Source organism: Pyxicephalus adspersus, chromosome 2 (genome assembly GCF_032062135.1).
Source record: "Pyxicephalus adspersus chromosome 2, UCB_Pads_2.0, whole genome shotgun sequence".
Taxonomy (NCBI): domain Eukaryota; kingdom Metazoa; phylum Chordata; class Amphibia; order Anura; family Pyxicephalidae; genus Pyxicephalus; species Pyxicephalus adspersus.
In genome coordinates this window covers 54,479,179-54,497,498 of record NC_092859.1, presented here as the reverse complement: position 1 = coordinate 54,497,498, position 18,320 = coordinate 54,479,179, and the positions used below count along the sequence as shown (strand labels likewise).

General features: G+C 36.2%; 1 protein-coding gene across 1 annotated transcript in view; it reads left to right on the top strand.

Moving 5' to 3' along the window:
• Window positions 1-18,320, top strand: part of DOCK2 (dedicator of cytokinesis 2) — a 134,617-nt gene that overhangs the window by 83,482 nt on the left and 32,815 nt on the right. The window contains exons 29-36 of the mRNA XM_072398983.1: window positions 7,433-7,491; window positions 8,325-8,473; window positions 9,611-9,696; window positions 11,082-11,238; window positions 13,515-13,555; window positions 14,300-14,390; window positions 17,328-17,447; window positions 17,989-18,078. Of these exons, the coding sequence (XP_072255084.1) occupies window positions 7,433-7,491; window positions 8,325-8,473; window positions 9,611-9,696; window positions 11,082-11,238; window positions 13,515-13,555; window positions 14,300-14,390; window positions 17,328-17,447; window positions 17,989-18,078 (793 nt within the window). The remainder of the gene's footprint in view (window positions 1-7,432; window positions 7,492-8,324; window positions 8,474-9,610; window positions 9,697-11,081; window positions 11,239-13,514; window positions 13,556-14,299; window positions 14,391-17,327; window positions 17,448-17,988; window positions 18,079-18,320) is intronic.

The following is an 18,320-nucleotide window of genomic DNA, read 5'->3' as shown; positions in this document are numbered from 1 at the left end:
AGATCTACAAACATTTTGATCTTATGTTAGGTCTTAATTTATCCCCCCTGACTGTCAGGGCATTTGAAAGGGTACATAGGATTGGCCCTGACCGTTCATCTGTAACCCAGATGCCATGACCAGTCGTTGCCAAATTTTTTCATGGTTTGGACAAAGACACAGTGTACTTGGAGCCTATCGTAAACAAAGAGAGCTCAAAGTAGGTGAGGTGAAAATCTTAATTTTCCAAGACTTTTCTGCCACAGTTGCCCAAAAAAGATAATTGTTCACCCCTGTTTTCTTGCCGCCTATTGGAATCGGGAATCCGGTTTGCCTTGATGTACCCAGCCAAACTGCGTGTGACTTATGCAGGGGAGACCAAAGTGTTTAAGGACCCAAATTTGCCCATGAGTTTCTTGCAGCAACAAGACCAAACTCTGCCTTAACAATGCAGGTTCATCTAAGTTTTGTTTGGTTTGATACCAATTACGGAGCAACTAACAGACATTTGTTTGACTGTTCGAGTTAATTTGCAATTTAACACCTGTTAAACATATTGTGCAATATGTTTTTGAATGTTTTGAATTTTCTGATTTTCTCACTGCATACGGTTATATTGCTAACTGAAAGTTTCCTAATATATCCTATTATATTATAATTATATATTATATATAATATCCTATTCCTATTATATCAAGTCCTGCCCTCTGACCAAGATACAAAAGCAGAGGACATTTACTGTTAAGTTAAAAATAAGGGAAAATGCAAAATGTTTGTTATTGTTCATTTTGATTTGTTCAGTAACCTGGCTGTATAATTATAGGATATTTTCTTTTTTTGGAAGTATTTTTGACAGTAGAATTCTGTTGCAATGGGTGGATCCTGAGTGGTTGTTTGTTATGCCTCGATTTAGCAAGGTTTTGGTTTGACTGGAAATATTGGGATCATGAGCATGCTATCCCTCTAGGATAATGGCTGTAAACGTTCCAGGAATTCGCACATCCCAACCTAATTTCACTCTGCACTCTCAAATCTCCTGATGTTGTTTTCCTCCTGGAAACACACTGTAAATCAGGGGATATAGCCACTCTGCGAGATACCCGGATTGGAGAGGTTATTGCCACCATTTATAACACTAAGAGGGGTGGCAATTATACTACAGAAAAATTTACCATATAAATTGCTTTCAGTAGAACTGGATGATGAAAGCAGATATGTTTTAGTAAAGCTAGATTTGATGGGAACAATCTATTTCCTATGTTCCATATATGCACCTCCTGGTAACTCCTCATCATTTAATGCCAGCATACTTCAAATGATTTTGGAAGGAAATTATCCTAACCTCATTATGTCAGGAGATTTTATTGCCACCCCAGACCCTAATATGGACAGATCCACCACCACTAACACTGTCAACGCTCCTCTACGGGAATTTTATAATCTAATGGCCCAAACTTCTGTGGTGGACCTCTGGAGACTTCTCAATCCCACTGAAAGGAGTTATACACGGTATACATGTTACTCCCAGTGCTAAGGAAGAATTAGAAAATAAACTACTAGCACAAATAGAAAAAGCAGCAAAAAGTGTAAGTGTTTTAATCATGGGAGATTTCAACTACCCAGACATTGACTGGAGTAATGGCACTACAGGAACAGCAAAACGGAGGACTTTTGTTAATTTAATACAAGATATCTTTATGGTACAATTTATAGAAGCCCCAACTAGAAATGACACTCTGTTGGACCTAGTTCTTTCTAACAATGCAGAGCTTATAACAAATGTGCAAATAAAAGAGAATCTGGGTAGCAGTGACTATAATATGATTTCATTTATTGTAAGCTGTAAACAGGAAGCAAAAACAGGAAAGATAAAAACATTTATTTTAGGAGAGCAACTTTTCCATTATTCAGGGGGCTCTCTGTGACTTGAACTGGGAAACAATTTTGTCCTCAAAGAACACAGAACAGAAATAGGAATGTTTGAAGTCTGTTCTACAAAAGCAAACTGAAAAATATATTCCAATGGGTAATAAGTTAAAGAGGCTAAAATTAAAACCTTTGTGGCTCACAGCTGATGTTAAAAAAGCCATAAGGAACAAAGAAAAGGGCATTCCAAAAATATAAAAATTAAGAACCACCTTCATCATTTGAAACCTATACAAAATATAACAAAAGATGTAAGGAGATAAAATGTGCAAAACTTCAAAATGAAAGACAGTTTGCAAAGGAAAGTAGGGCAAACCCCCCAAATTTTTTTCTAATATATTAATAGCAAAAAGATCAGATCTGAGCATGTAGGCCCCTTAAAGGATGTCACTGGGTTGGTAACTGGGGATAAAGACAAGGCAAATTTACTAAACACTTTTTTGCTCTGTTTACGACAAGTCCCTATTCATCACCTATAGTGCCAGGAGATCCCGCAATGACAGGAGGATTCCCATGGCTGCACAGCCGCGGGAATCATAATGTCATTGTGGGAAAACCTGGCACTATAGGTGATGAATGGGGACTTTTTGTACACAGAGCAAAAAAAAGTTAGTTAAAAAACACAAACTCTCAATAAATTACTTTAAAATAATATCAATTTTTTTTTTTAAACACATTTTTTTCCCCAAACTTTTACCATCGAATCCCGTGTTTTTCGGGTCGGGTCTATCCGAATTGTAACAGCCATATTTGGGTGGAATATAAGGACAACCCGAATTTGAACACCAACACTACTAAAGACCCCCAAACATCGACTATACAAACAGCTCAGGACAAAATCTGCCATATATTTTAAGAATTTTATAAACAGGTTTATACAGCACAACCCTCATGCCCAAATCTTTTGAATGACCTCTTACAAAAAGCCAGGCTACCCAAGTTATCCTCAAACCACAGTGAGTAAATAAATAGACCCATATCTGCCGACGAAATCCAAGAAGCGATTAATTTAATGGCAAATCACAAAACTCCTGGCTACACCGCAGAATTTTATAAATTACTATGGAAATTACCCCTCTTCTAACGGAAGTATATAACTCCATATTAACACAGAACACACCCTTCCCTGATTTTCCTGAAGCTCATACTGTTTTGATCACTAAGGAGGGTAGAGACTCCAACTGCGATTATAAGATATTACCTAAAATAATGGCTAATAGATTGCAATGTTTTTTTCCATTGTTACTTACTCCACGTTAGGGTGTGTTCTGCTATAGCAGTAACGATAGCAGCAGCAAAGCCAAACGCCCCCAAATCTATGTTATTAGGTCTAGATGCTGAGAAGGCCTTTGATAGAGTGGAATGGCCTTTGCTGTATGCAATTTTGGCACAGCGTGCATTTGGTCAAGACTTCACATCATATATAAAATACATCTATACCTCCCCAGTTACCAAATTTTTTCATAAATGGTAACTTAGCCCCGGTGTCTTTGTTCAGGGGGACCCGCAAGGATGTCCATTATCCACTATTCTGTTCAATCCTGCACTGAACCCTTGATTACGTCTTCTAGTGTCTTCAAGCGTTTTAAAGGCATTCAGATTGGAGACAAGGTGGTTAAAATAACAGCCTCTGCCAATGACCTGCTTTAATATATTAGTAAACCGAAAAAGAGTCTGCCGGCGGTCACTGAACTGCTACAACAATACGGAACCATATCAGGCTATGCAATAAACTTCGATAAATCAAAGGCATTATATCTCAAAAAGCATACCAAGTCCAATTGGAGCCACCAATACCCATTTGTTTGGTGCAAGCATAAACTGAAATATTTAGGTGTTATGATACCTAAATATCCCTCCAGACTCCACCATTCCAATATATGTGGGACGCATAAATCTAATCCAAATGATTATATTCCCGAGAAATTTACTGCAAATGTTACCTAATATTATTTCCCTTGTATACTCCAGTAACCCCAGGGGAAGGACCCAAGGTCACCTGCGAGCAATGAAAGTCAAATCTACAGTTAATATTTTGACCTGCAAGGTCATCTCACAATCGGCTATAACCACGTTGTTTCCCTCTTTAGGCTTACAGACCTTTGCGTATTTACAGCTTCATTCCTATAGTAAATCAGTGCTTAAAAATGTATCGCCCACAGATTGGTCTAATCCACTGGTTAAGCTATGGACAAGGCTTAACCTGGCTAAAAAAGCCTTATCAGAAACATATTACATTTATAGAACAGTGCTTCGGAGGCAGATTTATATCATATGCTGTGGGACTGCCCCAAAATATGCTATTTTTAAAGACGGGTAGTGTGGTATACTCTTCAAAATTTGGTAAATTATTTCTCACTAACTAATAAATAGCCACTAAATTGGCTATTTATGGTGAAATGTTGTTTCATGGTACAAAGGTGGCCAAAATTTTGATGATAATCTCTTTTGTATGTTGAATATGAGATAAGATATAATGGTTTGAAAATCAATGTTATTCATGTTATCATCATCATAATATTTTCAGAGCCTCTGATTCCCCTACTGTTTTATTTTGTAATGCTAATTATTTGACATCGGGTCAACCAATGACTTCATTGTTTGTAATATTTGCTATGCCGACCTTCTACTGTATTTGTTTTATTATGTTTTGTTCTGAACACTGTATTACTTCCTTTTGTAAAACTAATAAATTAAAAAAAAAAAGTGCAATAAAGATGAACAATAGTATAGGAACCGTTCTTAACATCTAACTCAATATAGCTATCAGTATATTCCTAGATGGGAGCAGGCAAGGGAATTCTGGGGAAGTGAGAGGAAGGGATATGCTTTAGACCAGAAGTTGAATGGGGGGTCGCCCTCCAGAACTCTAGTGAGGTACCAGGTTGTTTGGTTGAAACATTTAAAAAGATGAGAATTCCAACAGTGGAGAATAGATTTTCTACCAAATGCAGATAATAAAAGTAGCAATTGTTTGAGACCACAAGAGTAGCGAATACCGTCTCCACCCACCATACCAAATACCGTCCAAAAAGGTGTAAAAGGAAGAAAATTAACCAGGTACATTTGAATGTAACAAGAAACCTGTCTCCAAAAATGTTTGATCATGGGGCAGTCCCAGACGTTGTGAAAAAGATCATCTTGGGGTGCACTACATTTAAGACAACTGTTCGACTCTGTTAGATCATATGATACGCTCTGTATGGAGAGATATATGCTCTGTGAAATAATTTGAGAAACATATCACGGTATTGAACTGAGGGCGCAGCTTTCCAGGACACTCGCAGCATTTGTAACAAACTTGGCGAGTCTAAATTTCAGAAATGCTGCCGCCAACCCACTAGGCCCCTGGTTACATTATTATAATCTATATTTTCTGCTAGAAATTTATAAAATGTTGATATTACTTTAGTAGGGGAAGAAGCGGAGAGCAGCATGGTGTCCAGGGGGTTGTACCAGTCCGAGGCCGTTTCAAACTATAATAGATTCACTATTATACTATTCTGTAAAATAAATTTTCATGAAAAACAATGTACATATAAATCCGGACAGAAATAAACTGCCCCGCAGGTTAAACCACATGGAAAAAAAAATTTGTAGAGCTCAACAGCTTATACCATGGTTGTGCATGTATTACTTGGCATAGTTACATAGTCAGGTCGAAAAAAGACATAAGTCCATCAAGTTCAACCACTAGGGAAATAAACATATCTCAGATAAAAACCCTACCTTTTATTCCTGATCCTGTGGGACAGTCGGATGTTCCCTGGATCAACAATCTCTGTTATCTTTAAAACCAAGTTAAATTGTGTGCTTCTAGAAAAGCATCCATAAAGTAATGTTTAGTACTTGCTAAAACTACTTTCTGAGCCTATTCCTCATTTTCACAGACCTTACAGTGAAGAACCCCCTCCTTAATCAGAGATTAAATTTCTTTTCCTCCAGACACAAAGAGTGCCCCCTTGTCCTTTGTAATGATCCTAAAGTGCTATCAGCAATTTGGACTTCAGCTCTTCCATTTTCCTTTGTGTACACAGGGCTAAAAGAAGTGTTTAGTAAATCCGCCTTTTCTTTATCCCCAGTTATCAATTCTGAGACATCCTTTAAGGGGCCTACATGCTCAGATCTGATATTTTTTGCTATTAATATATTTAAAAAATGTTTGGAGTTTGCCTTACTTTCCTTTTTAATCTGTGTTTTATTTAACAGTTTTAAAGTTTTCCACGATTGATTTCCTTTTTACATTTTTTGTTATATTCCTTAAATTTTTTAAATGATGAATGCTTTTTTAACATTAGCTGTGAGACACATAGGTTTTAATTTTAGCCTCCCAAACTTATTACCCATTGGAATATATTTTATGGTGTGTTTTGTTTTGTAGAACAGACTTGAAACATTCCCATTTTTGTTCTGTGTTCTTTGGGGACAATATTCCCTCCCAGTCCAAATCATGGAGAGCCTTTCTTAATAATGGAACGTTTGCTCTCTTAAAAATAAATTGTTTTTGCTTCCTACACTAATGAAATCATATTATGGGCAGCATGGTGGCTCAATGGTTGGCATTTGCAGTGCTAGGTCCTAGGTTCGAATCTTGGCCAGGACACTATCTGAATGGAGTTTGTGGGGTTCCTCTGGGTACTCTGGTTTCCTCCCACATTCCAAAATGATGTAGTTAGGTTAATTGGCTTTCCCCCCCAAAAATTATCCTTGCTGTATTAGACTGTCATTTCTAACCCGATTTTCTTTTATATGCACATTTGCTATAAGCTTTGCAATGTTAGAAAAAACTAGGTCCAGCAGAGTATCATGTTTAGTTGGGGCTTCTATAAACTGTGCCACAAAATGATTAAGTTAATGAAATTCCGCCCTTTTGCTGTACTTGTAGTGCCATTACACCAGAAAATATCAGGGTAGTTAAAATAACCCATCGCTACCATTGTGCCAGCCTTTGCAGCCCTTTTTATCTGTGCTAGTTGTTGATTTTCTGTTTCTTCTTTAGCACTAGGGGCCTATAGCAGGCTCCAACAAATATCTGTGTATTATGTATCCCCATAGGCAACTCCACCCATAAGGTCATAGCATCATCACATGCTCCATCAACAATTTCTTCTCACACATTCACTTTCAGATCACCTCTCACATACAGACATCACTACCTTTTTGTTTTACTCTTAACCAGGAATATTGACAGCCCAGTCATGTAAGAAACAAAGCCATGATTCAGCAACAGCAACTAAGTCACAATGCTCTACATTCATTAAGGCTTCCAACTCCCCTCTTATGTTTACCAGACTTCCAGCATTGGTGAACAGGCTCTTTAAACCATTGCTGCATTTGCCAGCAATGTTTGTGTGTAACATGGGAAATCAGTTATTAAACAGGAGTGTTGACAGCTGTTCAGGCTTAGGGTACTTGTATTGTATTTATTAGTGGTGGGGACTGTTGAATCACGTTTTCCTGGACTAAAATAAAAGTTGATTACTGTATGTACACAGGACCAGTAACCCTTATCTCTTTTTTTCTTCAGGTATGAAGACATGAGATGTTTAATTGGTTTTGCAATTCGTGATATGTGGTACAAACTTGGTAAGTGTGACAAAAAAATTAATATTGCAGGTTTTTGAAAAAAAGGGGGTCATCATACATAAAGTGCAGCCTTTTTGCTCAATGGTTGATATAGTCAGTATACTCTGATCACTTAGGGTTAGGAATATTCTAAGGTGACTTGCTGTGTATACTTCATAGATATATACCACATGCCATTTGCAGACAAAATACTGAGCTAAAGACAAAAGGATATTAAATATGTTTAATCTGAGATATAACACAGTGTAGGTGATTCTTTTTAATCTCTAAATATTTTATGTATAACATTTTTAAATTTGCATATAATGCACTTTATTTGCACTTTAAATATCTTACTTACTTATTCTTTTATTTTATACCTTGCCTTAAAGAAAAAATATCCTAAATGATTGGGAAATAAAGTCCTGCTGCCACAGGTGCAGGTGAATGCCTGTTACTCACAAGTAGACCGCATTTTTGGTTCTTATAGCTTGTCCTCCAGAGCCAGGGAGCTGCCTCATGCTGTGGCTTACAGGCTCACACCTTTTTTAGAGGGAGCATGACTTAAAGAATGGAGGAATATATTGACCATCCAGGACCCAGCTCTGGTGTCCTGTACAATATATATTTACTTTAGATATACAGGACCCCAGCCAGATATATTACTGCAAGACAAAAATAGATAATATATTTGTAACTTATGCTGTTTACTTTAAAAGAGGCATTTTCATATTCTTTTAGTAAATATATGAGGACTTTTGTGATTGTAATTTTAACAGGATTTGGATGACATTATGTTGTTGCTATTTTGGTATCATTACAGTTTTACCTGATGCTATTTTATCTCGTATCAGATAAAAATAAGATCTGTTTTATTCCTGGAATGGTTGGACCAATCCTTGAGATGACACTTATCCCAGAAGCTGAATTACGTAAAGCCACAATCCCAATCTTTTTTGACATGATGCTTTGTGAATTTAACCAAACTGGAGATTTTAGAAAGGTAAAAAAACACACCCAAAACATCAATGCATGTATAATTGGTGTCCAGAAGTGTAATTTTAATTTACTTTTATAAAGCCTTTAGTTTTTTTTTTTTGCTTTGTTTTTTTTTATTATTTTAAAACACAAACAGTAAAATATCTGCATGTTTTGTTTTTCTTTCTTCTATAAAAATTTTTCTTTACATGATAAATTGGTTACTGTTACTGATGGTTACTGATGTAAAAATATCACGTGGTTAAAAAAAAAAAAGCAAAAAATACAAACATTCTACAATACAAATTCTATTGTAGCACTGAGACTATATCTATACATAAAAAAGGAAATGGACGCATGCTTAATACAGACCTATAACATAAAAGCAGAAGCAATCATAAAGTAAATAGAAAAGTTATTGCATTGCCAAAATGTAAAAGACATTCTAGTCAATAAAAAGGCAAAATCAAAATGTATTTTGTTGTTTTTAAAGAAGATAATGAGCTTTAAATGACTCCCTAGGATTTCTCCTGCAAAAAAATATATATTTCCATATTAGATTGTGTATAGTATTACCACTTGTACTGGCAAATGCAGGTAATGGATGATTACGCTCTTGCATGAAAAGGAAGGCCCATGTTGCAGCCTATATAACCCTGATTGCTTTAGTAGATGTACACAACACATCCTGTACCTGGATGCATACTACCTATGCTGATCTTATATCATTGTGGTTGGTGCTTCAGAAGCTTCACTACAAATGAAAACTCAACCTCTAAACCGTTGAGGTCCTGAACTCACTGTACCATCAACCCATGTTTGACTCCAACCGGCCCCTGAAGTTTCATCTCTACATCCTGGCCATATTTCCAGGCACCCTGGATGCCATTGTTTTAATATACTACCATACTGGGGCATATAGATCTTGTGGCTTCTTTCTCCCTCTCTGAGGATCTCTCTCCCTCCCATACTTTCCTGACATTCCACCACCGCCACATTCAGAGTATCTAAAACTTGTATGACTAAAGATCTTCTTCAAGCAGTCCTTTGCTCTCTTTTATTCTGTTTGATGTAATAATATTTTTTCTCACATTATTATTATTCCAAGCTGATGTAGATAGTTTCTTTTAGTTAACAGTCATGATGGGATTTTCATTCACAGTTTGAAAATGAAATAATACTGAAACTGGACCATGAAGTTGAAGGGGGACGTGGGGACTGGCAGTACATGCAGCTTTTTGAGAACATGTGAGACAATAATTATTATTAATTTCAATTATGTTTTAATAATAATATTAGAACTAGGACTGTACAGTACAACAATAATACAAATAAAAATTGCAACTGTTTTTTGTTGATGCATCCGAATTATGGAAGGATTTGATGGATAAGAATTACTAAGAATGCAAATAAGAAGCCCATTATTACATTTATTGTTTTGGTGATGTTTAGTGACAAAAAATACTAAGGTAACAATCCTGGTATCTGATGGAGTGGTAGGCTCCTTTAGGGGCTTTGATAGAGGTATTTTCCTTTTTCTTTCCTTTATGAAGAATTAAATGTACAGTACTATAATAAAAAGTTGAGAGAAGCCAGGGCAGGACCATTTGTCAATCCTACAGCTAAAGCTCTGCAAGGTGCACAAATAAATTATTCTGTGGTAACATAAATTGGATATCTTTATTTAGTGTTATATTTAGTATTTATTTAGTATTATAAAATGAGGAATAAACCCCTAACAAACGGAGTGCAGCCATTATATTTATGCCTTTTGGTGCTGACATCTAACTATGGTGCCACTGATTAATGCATGCCTCCCCAAACATGTTATTTAAAGGATTTGTATGTTTCCAATATCTCCCACAAAGCTTTATGGAAAGCCCCTTTCAAACACTGTACCCTTTTTGTTTCTTGTTGCCTTACCAAATATTTCCTGTGTGGTGCTTTTGAGTGTCAGTTGGTGACATAGCTTGTCCAACAACCCTCCAAGAGTCAAATGTAACCATCAAAACAAATGTCCTACTGACTTGAGTACAATATGAAATTTGAGTTGAAACATGAAAATTTAGGGCAGACTGATTTTACTTGTTGCTTAGTCGACTAAATCTACTCATTGCTCGCAGCTTCATTCTGGTAGTGTGACATTGCTTAAGCTTCTTTATTATGGCATTATCTTGGCACTGGTTTCTGTTACACAAAATGTCATAGGTATTAGGGTGTTTTGGTTTATCTGCTACCATAACGTAGATTGTGGCTCTCATAACAATATGTCCCCTTTCTCCTACTGGTGGTATGCTTCTTGTTACATTTTTGTCAACATGGCACTGATTCTAGCACAATTGTTACTTGTAATAGACAACTCAATACATTATTCTGCACTTGATACTGATAAAGTGTCTTTATTCCATCTTAAACTTCTGCTGTCCCCTTGTGATCCCTTTATTATAACCCTTCAACCGTAAGTCACATACACATTTAGTAGCCAAAACATTTATTTAGCATTATAGTTGTAAATGATCAAAGTGTGACTAAACAAATACAAGTTTTCTTTCTTTCTTCTTTGAACTAATCTTGTATTAGAACAGATTTTTTTGCTGTCCTGATGTATTTAATATTTTGTTGTGTTCCTACAGATTGCTGGATTATGCAGAAAAGTACCCATCTATTATTAAAGGAGTCAGTAATTTTGTAGCATTGATTAAAGGCCTTTTGGAAAGGTTATTGGATTATAGAGCAGTCGTAACTGATGAAAGCAAAGACAACCGCATGAGCTGTACAGTAAATCTACTGGTGAGACGAATAAATTTTGCCACACAAGATTACATTTTGCTCATAGCACATACTGTACATAATGCAAAACTAAGATACCCGGAAAGATATTTCCTCAATTTCCCTTCAAGAAATGCTTTTCTTTCACCAAGTTTAGCAAGACTTTTGTGGTTGCTGTCAAAGTACCGTTTGACACTTGATGTGCGACACACAACACTGTCATTACACAGAATACATAACACTTTCCCATTACATTCAATCACTCCAAATGACTCGGTCCAGGCCTCTCCATGATCTTCCACCATGTGTTTTTGCTTTTTTTGCTGTACCAATTTTTGTGTATTCAAGACTTGGAGTCTACAAAAACACAAAATAAAAAAAAAATACCAAAATATTAGTTAAGACCAAAGAAATGGATATTCCCTGAATCAACAATCTACAGCAATGATTCTCAGCTGGGGTTCCTTTTGAATTTGCTGACGACCAGCACAAGGGGCAAAGTTCCACTGATCACCAGCCTGCTCTGAAAAAGGCATTGGAGTGCATTTCCTACATTTGATTCACCTCCGCTGTACATATGTTGAACCTACTTCTTTGGGGAATTTGCATAAATAAGATGAAGTGTAGGTGTAGAACACATTTTCCATACACGGGAGGTGTGCAGAACTCGATCATCCATACAAGCTCTCATTTTCCCATTAGCAGGAGCCCAGGTTGGGTTCCTATGGACAGCAGCCAATACAAAGTTCCCAGTGACAATCCCAGTACAATGTGTGCCATGTCTGTTCTTTTCCCCTTTGTGGCACACACACACAGGCCATAGAGAGCTGAACCCTGCACACCAACCTATCCCAGCACACTGGCATTACACGGCTCATGTGATGGCAAGTAAAGGCAAGTAAATGCAACCTGCTGCTATGCAATGACAATGTTAACCTTTCATGTACTGAATGCACAGAACAGTGTGGATGTTATTCATGCAATGTACAGCAATCACTCTCTATGACAGAACCAATCTATAACCAGCAATGAACACCAACCTGATAAGGAACAAAGGAAGAGCCCGCTTGATCAGGCCAATGGCCCATCTAGTCCAGCTCCTGTATTTCACAGTGGCCAACATCTAAAGGGGGTGGCACATACCCATCAGGGCTAATAACCCATAACTTAGGCTAGATGCTATCACCACAATACCCCATCACCACAGAATTACCACCTTCATTTTTTTCAGTAACTGACATTGTTACTAAGACAGAAAATGATCAACATCTTCCTAGTAAGGTGTAGACTTCAACAATAATAATATAAATATTTATATCTCACATCACAGGAATGCAGGGAGTTTTACTTACGCATACCAATTGCATAGCAATCCACTGTGGACAGCAACACACAGTTACAGGGTTCCTATTACATTCATCAGACACTTACCCTCTACGTCAAGTTTTGTGTTCACCTGGTCCTGACTGGGTATGGAAGACTGGTACTCCTGTCCCTGGGCTGTTCTGTGTCTTCAGCCTAATTCATACTGTACTTCCCATACCTGGGACAGAGCAATACAAGACCCCCTTACCCCCTCTCTAACCTCTCCTCCCCAAAGCCCGGTATTCTGAGGGTTAACTAATGACTCCAGAGAAGGAAAATTCCACAGCCAACACATCTGAAAGAGGGACAATAGCTCAGCCAATGGGAGGCCAGCCAGGTGGGGAGTGTGTGCCCACAGAGAGGCCTCTGAGTGCCTCCTCTGGCACGCGTGCCATAGTTTCGTCACCACTGACATATAGTGTAATTGTAGGTAACAGTAATTGTAGTTTCACGAATGGTCTCTGTGTTTCTCCCTAATAATAACAATATTACAACAATCCCTGTAGTATGTTGTTTTCCTAATTTCAAAAGTTGCAGAAAAAGCATTACAAAGTTTTTTGTAATTATTTAAATGAACAAACAAAACTTAGTTTAAAACGTTTTTAAAAGGAATGTACTTTATATGTGGGTCAGAAAGCATATAGTAATCAGCGGTAAATTACGTCAGCTTATTAAAGTGAGGGATTTCATGAAAACATCTGCTTTATTAGCTTGGATAATGTAAAAAGTCAGATGAAGCAGATGTTTTTGTGAAATGTGTCACTTATAAGAAGTTGCAGCAATGGGTGTAAAAATCTACTGAAGTCACTATAGTTACGCATAAAAACCCCAAAAAACTGAAAGAACAATCAGGTTGGTTCATTATTACAGAAGGGACAGAATTGTAGATCATTTAAAAATGTTTTACTCTTACATTTTTTTTTTCTTTTTAGAATTTTTACAAAGATATTAACCGTGAAGCAATGTACATTAGGTGAGAATGCTTATTTACAATATGAAATTACAACACAGGTGGCTGTTACTACAAATAAAAATTTTTTAAAAGAAAGTCCTTAAGTCTTTCGTTTGCTCAGTGTTTTAACTCACTAGTCTCAAAGCACACCGTGCTCATTCCACCACCTCTATCCGTGCCACTGAATTTGTGTGTGATACCTAATGGTAAGCAGTCAACAAATGTAAAGCAATGATAAACAGATTTAAAGTTAAGCTATATACACATCAGATAATAGTCACTGGAGAAGAATGGTTCTTCTTGTTTTGGGATAAATTCAGTCATGTGCACAGCAATTCCCCAACATTGTTCATTAATGTTCTGTGACATAATTACCTATTATTTAATATTTTTTTAAAAATGTATCACATGTAAAAAGAAAAAAAAACCTTGGTCATTAAATGTTGTTTAAAAAAAATCAAGGAAAGTCCAAAGTCAGCTTTATTGATGGTTTAAAACAACCCATTCATGGCAAATGATTTGTGTATTAAAAGACTGTTTTCTAAGTTCTTCATAGCAGTAAATAAATTACAATCTCCTTTCATAAAACATAACCATAACAGGCAATATGCTGGGATTTTGAAAATAAAGATTAGGCCAGAACTTACTTAACACTAAGGTATCATTTTTGAAGACTTGTATGTCTTAAAGGCCCACAGACTAAAAAACTTCTGTACACCAAATTAAGTGTTTTTAAACCTTCTCATTTTTTTTATTAATGTACAGATATTTGTACAAGCTTCGGGACCTCCACTTGGACTGTGAGAATTATACCGAGGCTGCTTACACTCTCTTGCTCCATACTAGGCTACTAAAGGTAACAAAAATAATTATAGTATTTTTGCTTTTATTATTATATATTACAGTTAATCCCAGAAGATAACAGAAAAACATTTTTTTTAAAGAGCAGAGAAGGCTTTAAACCAAGAGCATGGGTGGCTAAATAGTTAGCACGCTCACCTTTGCAGCACCGGGTTGCAGGTCAATCCCAACCAGAACTCTATCTGCATTAATATTAGTGATTTTGTTGTCTCATTGTTAGAGAAAAAAAAAGTTATGAATGATTAAGGTCACAAACTGCAAAAAAAGGGATAGTAGGACTTCCTAAAATTTCCTACTTTTTCCTAAAGTGCACTGGATGTAGTAAAGCAGAGATGTATTGTAGATTTATGAGGTTTATTTTCTTGTGTCTTTTTTTTAAGGTAATGCTAATTTTCAAATTCTGTTCCTTTTTAACTCTGTTTACCAACTTTCTTATGACTTATTATTTTGTCTATAGACTCTGTATGGAGATCAGGTTGCTCATAAACCTGTTATAAAGGCTTAACTTCACAGGGAACCCCACCAGTGCAAATTCTGGACTGGGTCTCTCTTGATTACCCTCCATTTATCGTATCCCCCACTATGATCACAGCAAGGCAGAGCACATACTGTCATCTGCGCTTTGTTCATTGTAGCAGGGGCTCAGTTGCACCTGATAGCACTGGCTGTAATTTAATCGATAGTTATAGCAGTGATAATATAAAAAAAGAATACCAGTTGAGCCTGTCAAAGCATTTTAATGTTATGAGGGTGTTGACTATAAGATATCGTAACCTGTCTGTTAAATATGCTATTGGATTGAATATAATATGGGATTGTTAAATTTGTTTATTAGTGCAAACATACCTATTGATCCCATCAAATCATGTGTCCTTTGTATATATCCTGTATTGTTACAAGGGGTTTAAATAGCCCATTCAACTCCTATCTTCAGATTTCATATCAATACCTGTTTGTATTGAAGATGAAAGGAATGAGATGTGATTCAGTAGTTTTGAAAAATACAGCTGATTATGATTGAGATCTTTGAGACCATTAAAATGCTTTGTGCTGCAAACACACAACAGAAATGAGCAGCTGAGTTCATGTGTCAGATGAACACGTTTTCCAGTTTTTCTTAGAAAGTAAGTCTGTAGATTTTAACTTGAAATGTTCAATATTTGCAGAAATGTACCGCAGTTATTTTTCTTTAGAAATTAATGTTTTTCTTTAGATATTAAAAAAAATCTGAGCCTGAACAGAAGCAGCTAGAACTAGGAAGTCTATTTAGTTTTAGAGAAATAAAGAATACATGATATGATATATTAATACTAATATATCATATTAGTATTAATATACTTCCTAAAACATTAAAAGGAGCCCCTATCAGGCACATTGAGGAAAGTTATACAGTTAGGTCCATAAATATTTGGACAGAGACAACTTTTTTCTAATTTTGGTTCTGTACATTACCACAATAATTTTAAATGAAACAACTCAGATGCAGCTGTACTGCAGACTTTCAGCTTTAATTCAGTGGGTTGAACAAAAAGGAACTAAGGCCTTTTTTTAACACAATCCCTTCATTTCAGGGGCTCAAAAGTAGTTGGACAAATTAAAAAGCTGAAAATAAAATGTTCTAATACTTGGTTGAAAACCCTTTGCTGGCAATGACAGCCTGTAGTCTTGAACTCATGGACATCACCAGATCCTGGGTTTCCTACCTACTTTTCAATTCTCTGCCAGGCCTTTACTGCAGCAGCTTTCAGTTGCTGTTTGTGGGCTTTTCTGTCCAAAGTTTAGTCTTCAGCAAGTGAAATGCATGCTCAATTGGGTTCAGATCAGGTGACTGACTTGGCCATTCACGAATATTCCACTTCTTTGCTTTAATAAACTCCTGGGTTGCTTAGGCTGTATGTTTTGGGTCATTGTCCATCTGTAATATGAAATGCCTCCCAATCAATTTGACTGCATTTAGCTGGATTTGAGCAGACAGTATGTCTCTGGACACCTCAGAATTCATTCGACTGCTTCTGTCCTGTGTCACATCATCGACAAACACTAGTGTCCCAGTGCCACTGGCATCCATGCACGCCCAAGCCATCACACTGCCTCCGCCATGTTTTACAGATGATGTGCTATGCTTTGAATCATGAGCTGTTCCACGCCTTCTCCATACTTTTTTCCTGCCATACGCCTACCTCCTCGAGTGTGTTGTTCACTTGGTTGGCTATTGTGAAGGGGTTTCTCTTCACCACGGAAATGAATCTGCGATCATCCATCACCACCAAAACTGATTTTTTTCTGTTTTTGCAGCTTAAGGATGGCTTGTTTCACCTGCATGGGAGAGCTCCTTTGACCGCATGTTGTCTGTTAACTTCCACATACAAGCAGCCCCCCCCCCCAAAAAAAAAACAATTCCATGCCTTCTATCTGCTTAATTGATAATGACATAACGAAGGAGTTGCCCACACCAGCCCATGTAATAGCCTTTGAGTCAATTGTCCAATTACTTTTCAGCCTCTAAAATGAAGTGATTGTGTATAAAAAAGGCTTTAGTTCCTCACGTTTTTTTGCAATCTTTTTGTTCAACCTTCAACCAAAGCTGAAAGTCTGCAGTTCAATTGCACCTGAGTTGTTTCATTTTAATTGTGGTAATGTACAGAACCAAAATTAGAAAAAAGTTGTCTCTGTCCAAAAATTGATGGGACCTAACTGTAAATCTGAGTTTTGTGTTGTGAAGCTAGTTTTGTCTTAGTTTTTATAAATATCTTAAGCTTTGTAAAGTTAAAGACAATAGTTTCAATTAATTAACTTTTATTACAAGATTCAGGAATAATACATTTTATACTCATTTTAAAAATAATCTGGTTTATGCATGAAAAAATTAAAGTATAAAAAAAAATCTTCCTTGTTTCATACTTTTGTAACATATGAATATTGTTTCTTTAAGTGGTCAGATGAACAGTGTTCACCTCAGGTCATGCAGACAGAATTCCAGGGCTCACAAACCAATCGGCAGCTGAAGGAGAACTTATATGAAGTCATCATTGGATATTTTGACAAAGGAAAGGTGAGCTATTTTTAATTAATTTATTTACATATCAAGTAATGCTAAAACATATAATTTCACAAAATTCCATTGAATTTCTAACACTAAATGGAACAAAACGGGGTAAATCACACTTCGTTTTTAGATTACTTAATATACAACAAAATACCAGCTAGTTTTATATTACATTTTAATGATAACTGCTGAATAGTATATAAAATTGTCCTTAGATTGGTATTTAGCCTAAAATGCTTACCCTGATACATTTATTGTAAAATCTCATCAGTCATTTCATTTTAATTTTCAAAATTTCATTTTTGAAAATTTTCAAACAAGATATTTTTAAAAAATCCCTATTTTTTTTAATACACTCGTCATCACCTTCTTCCACTGCTTCTGTGAATACTGGCGCAGTACACATGAATGTGTTTGTGTTTTTTTTCCTTTTTTGGTGTGCTTTGTTATTTAATGTTTTCATCACATTGCACTTGTGACCACTATTTTATTGCTTCAATTACTGATAGAAAATAATTGAATAATGTATTTTATAATTACATAACAGATGTGGGAGGAGGCAATATCCCTGTGCAAACAATTGACAGAGCAGTATGAAATGGAAATATTTGATTATGAGCTTCTCAGCCAGTGCTTGGTAAGATATGAGTTTTAATTTTACAGATTTTATCGAGAATGGTGCATATAAATATTTTCATTTTTTGAGATTCTTTAAATGCTGGAGATAGAGTCCAATATGGTATATGACATGAATATATTTATCCGAATAATATCCCCACTTTCTTTTTTTCCTTCTCCTTTGTATGTTCTCTCATCTTTCCTCAAAATACAAGAGTAACCTGAGAGACTCATACTCTACACTAATTTAAGTACTTTAGG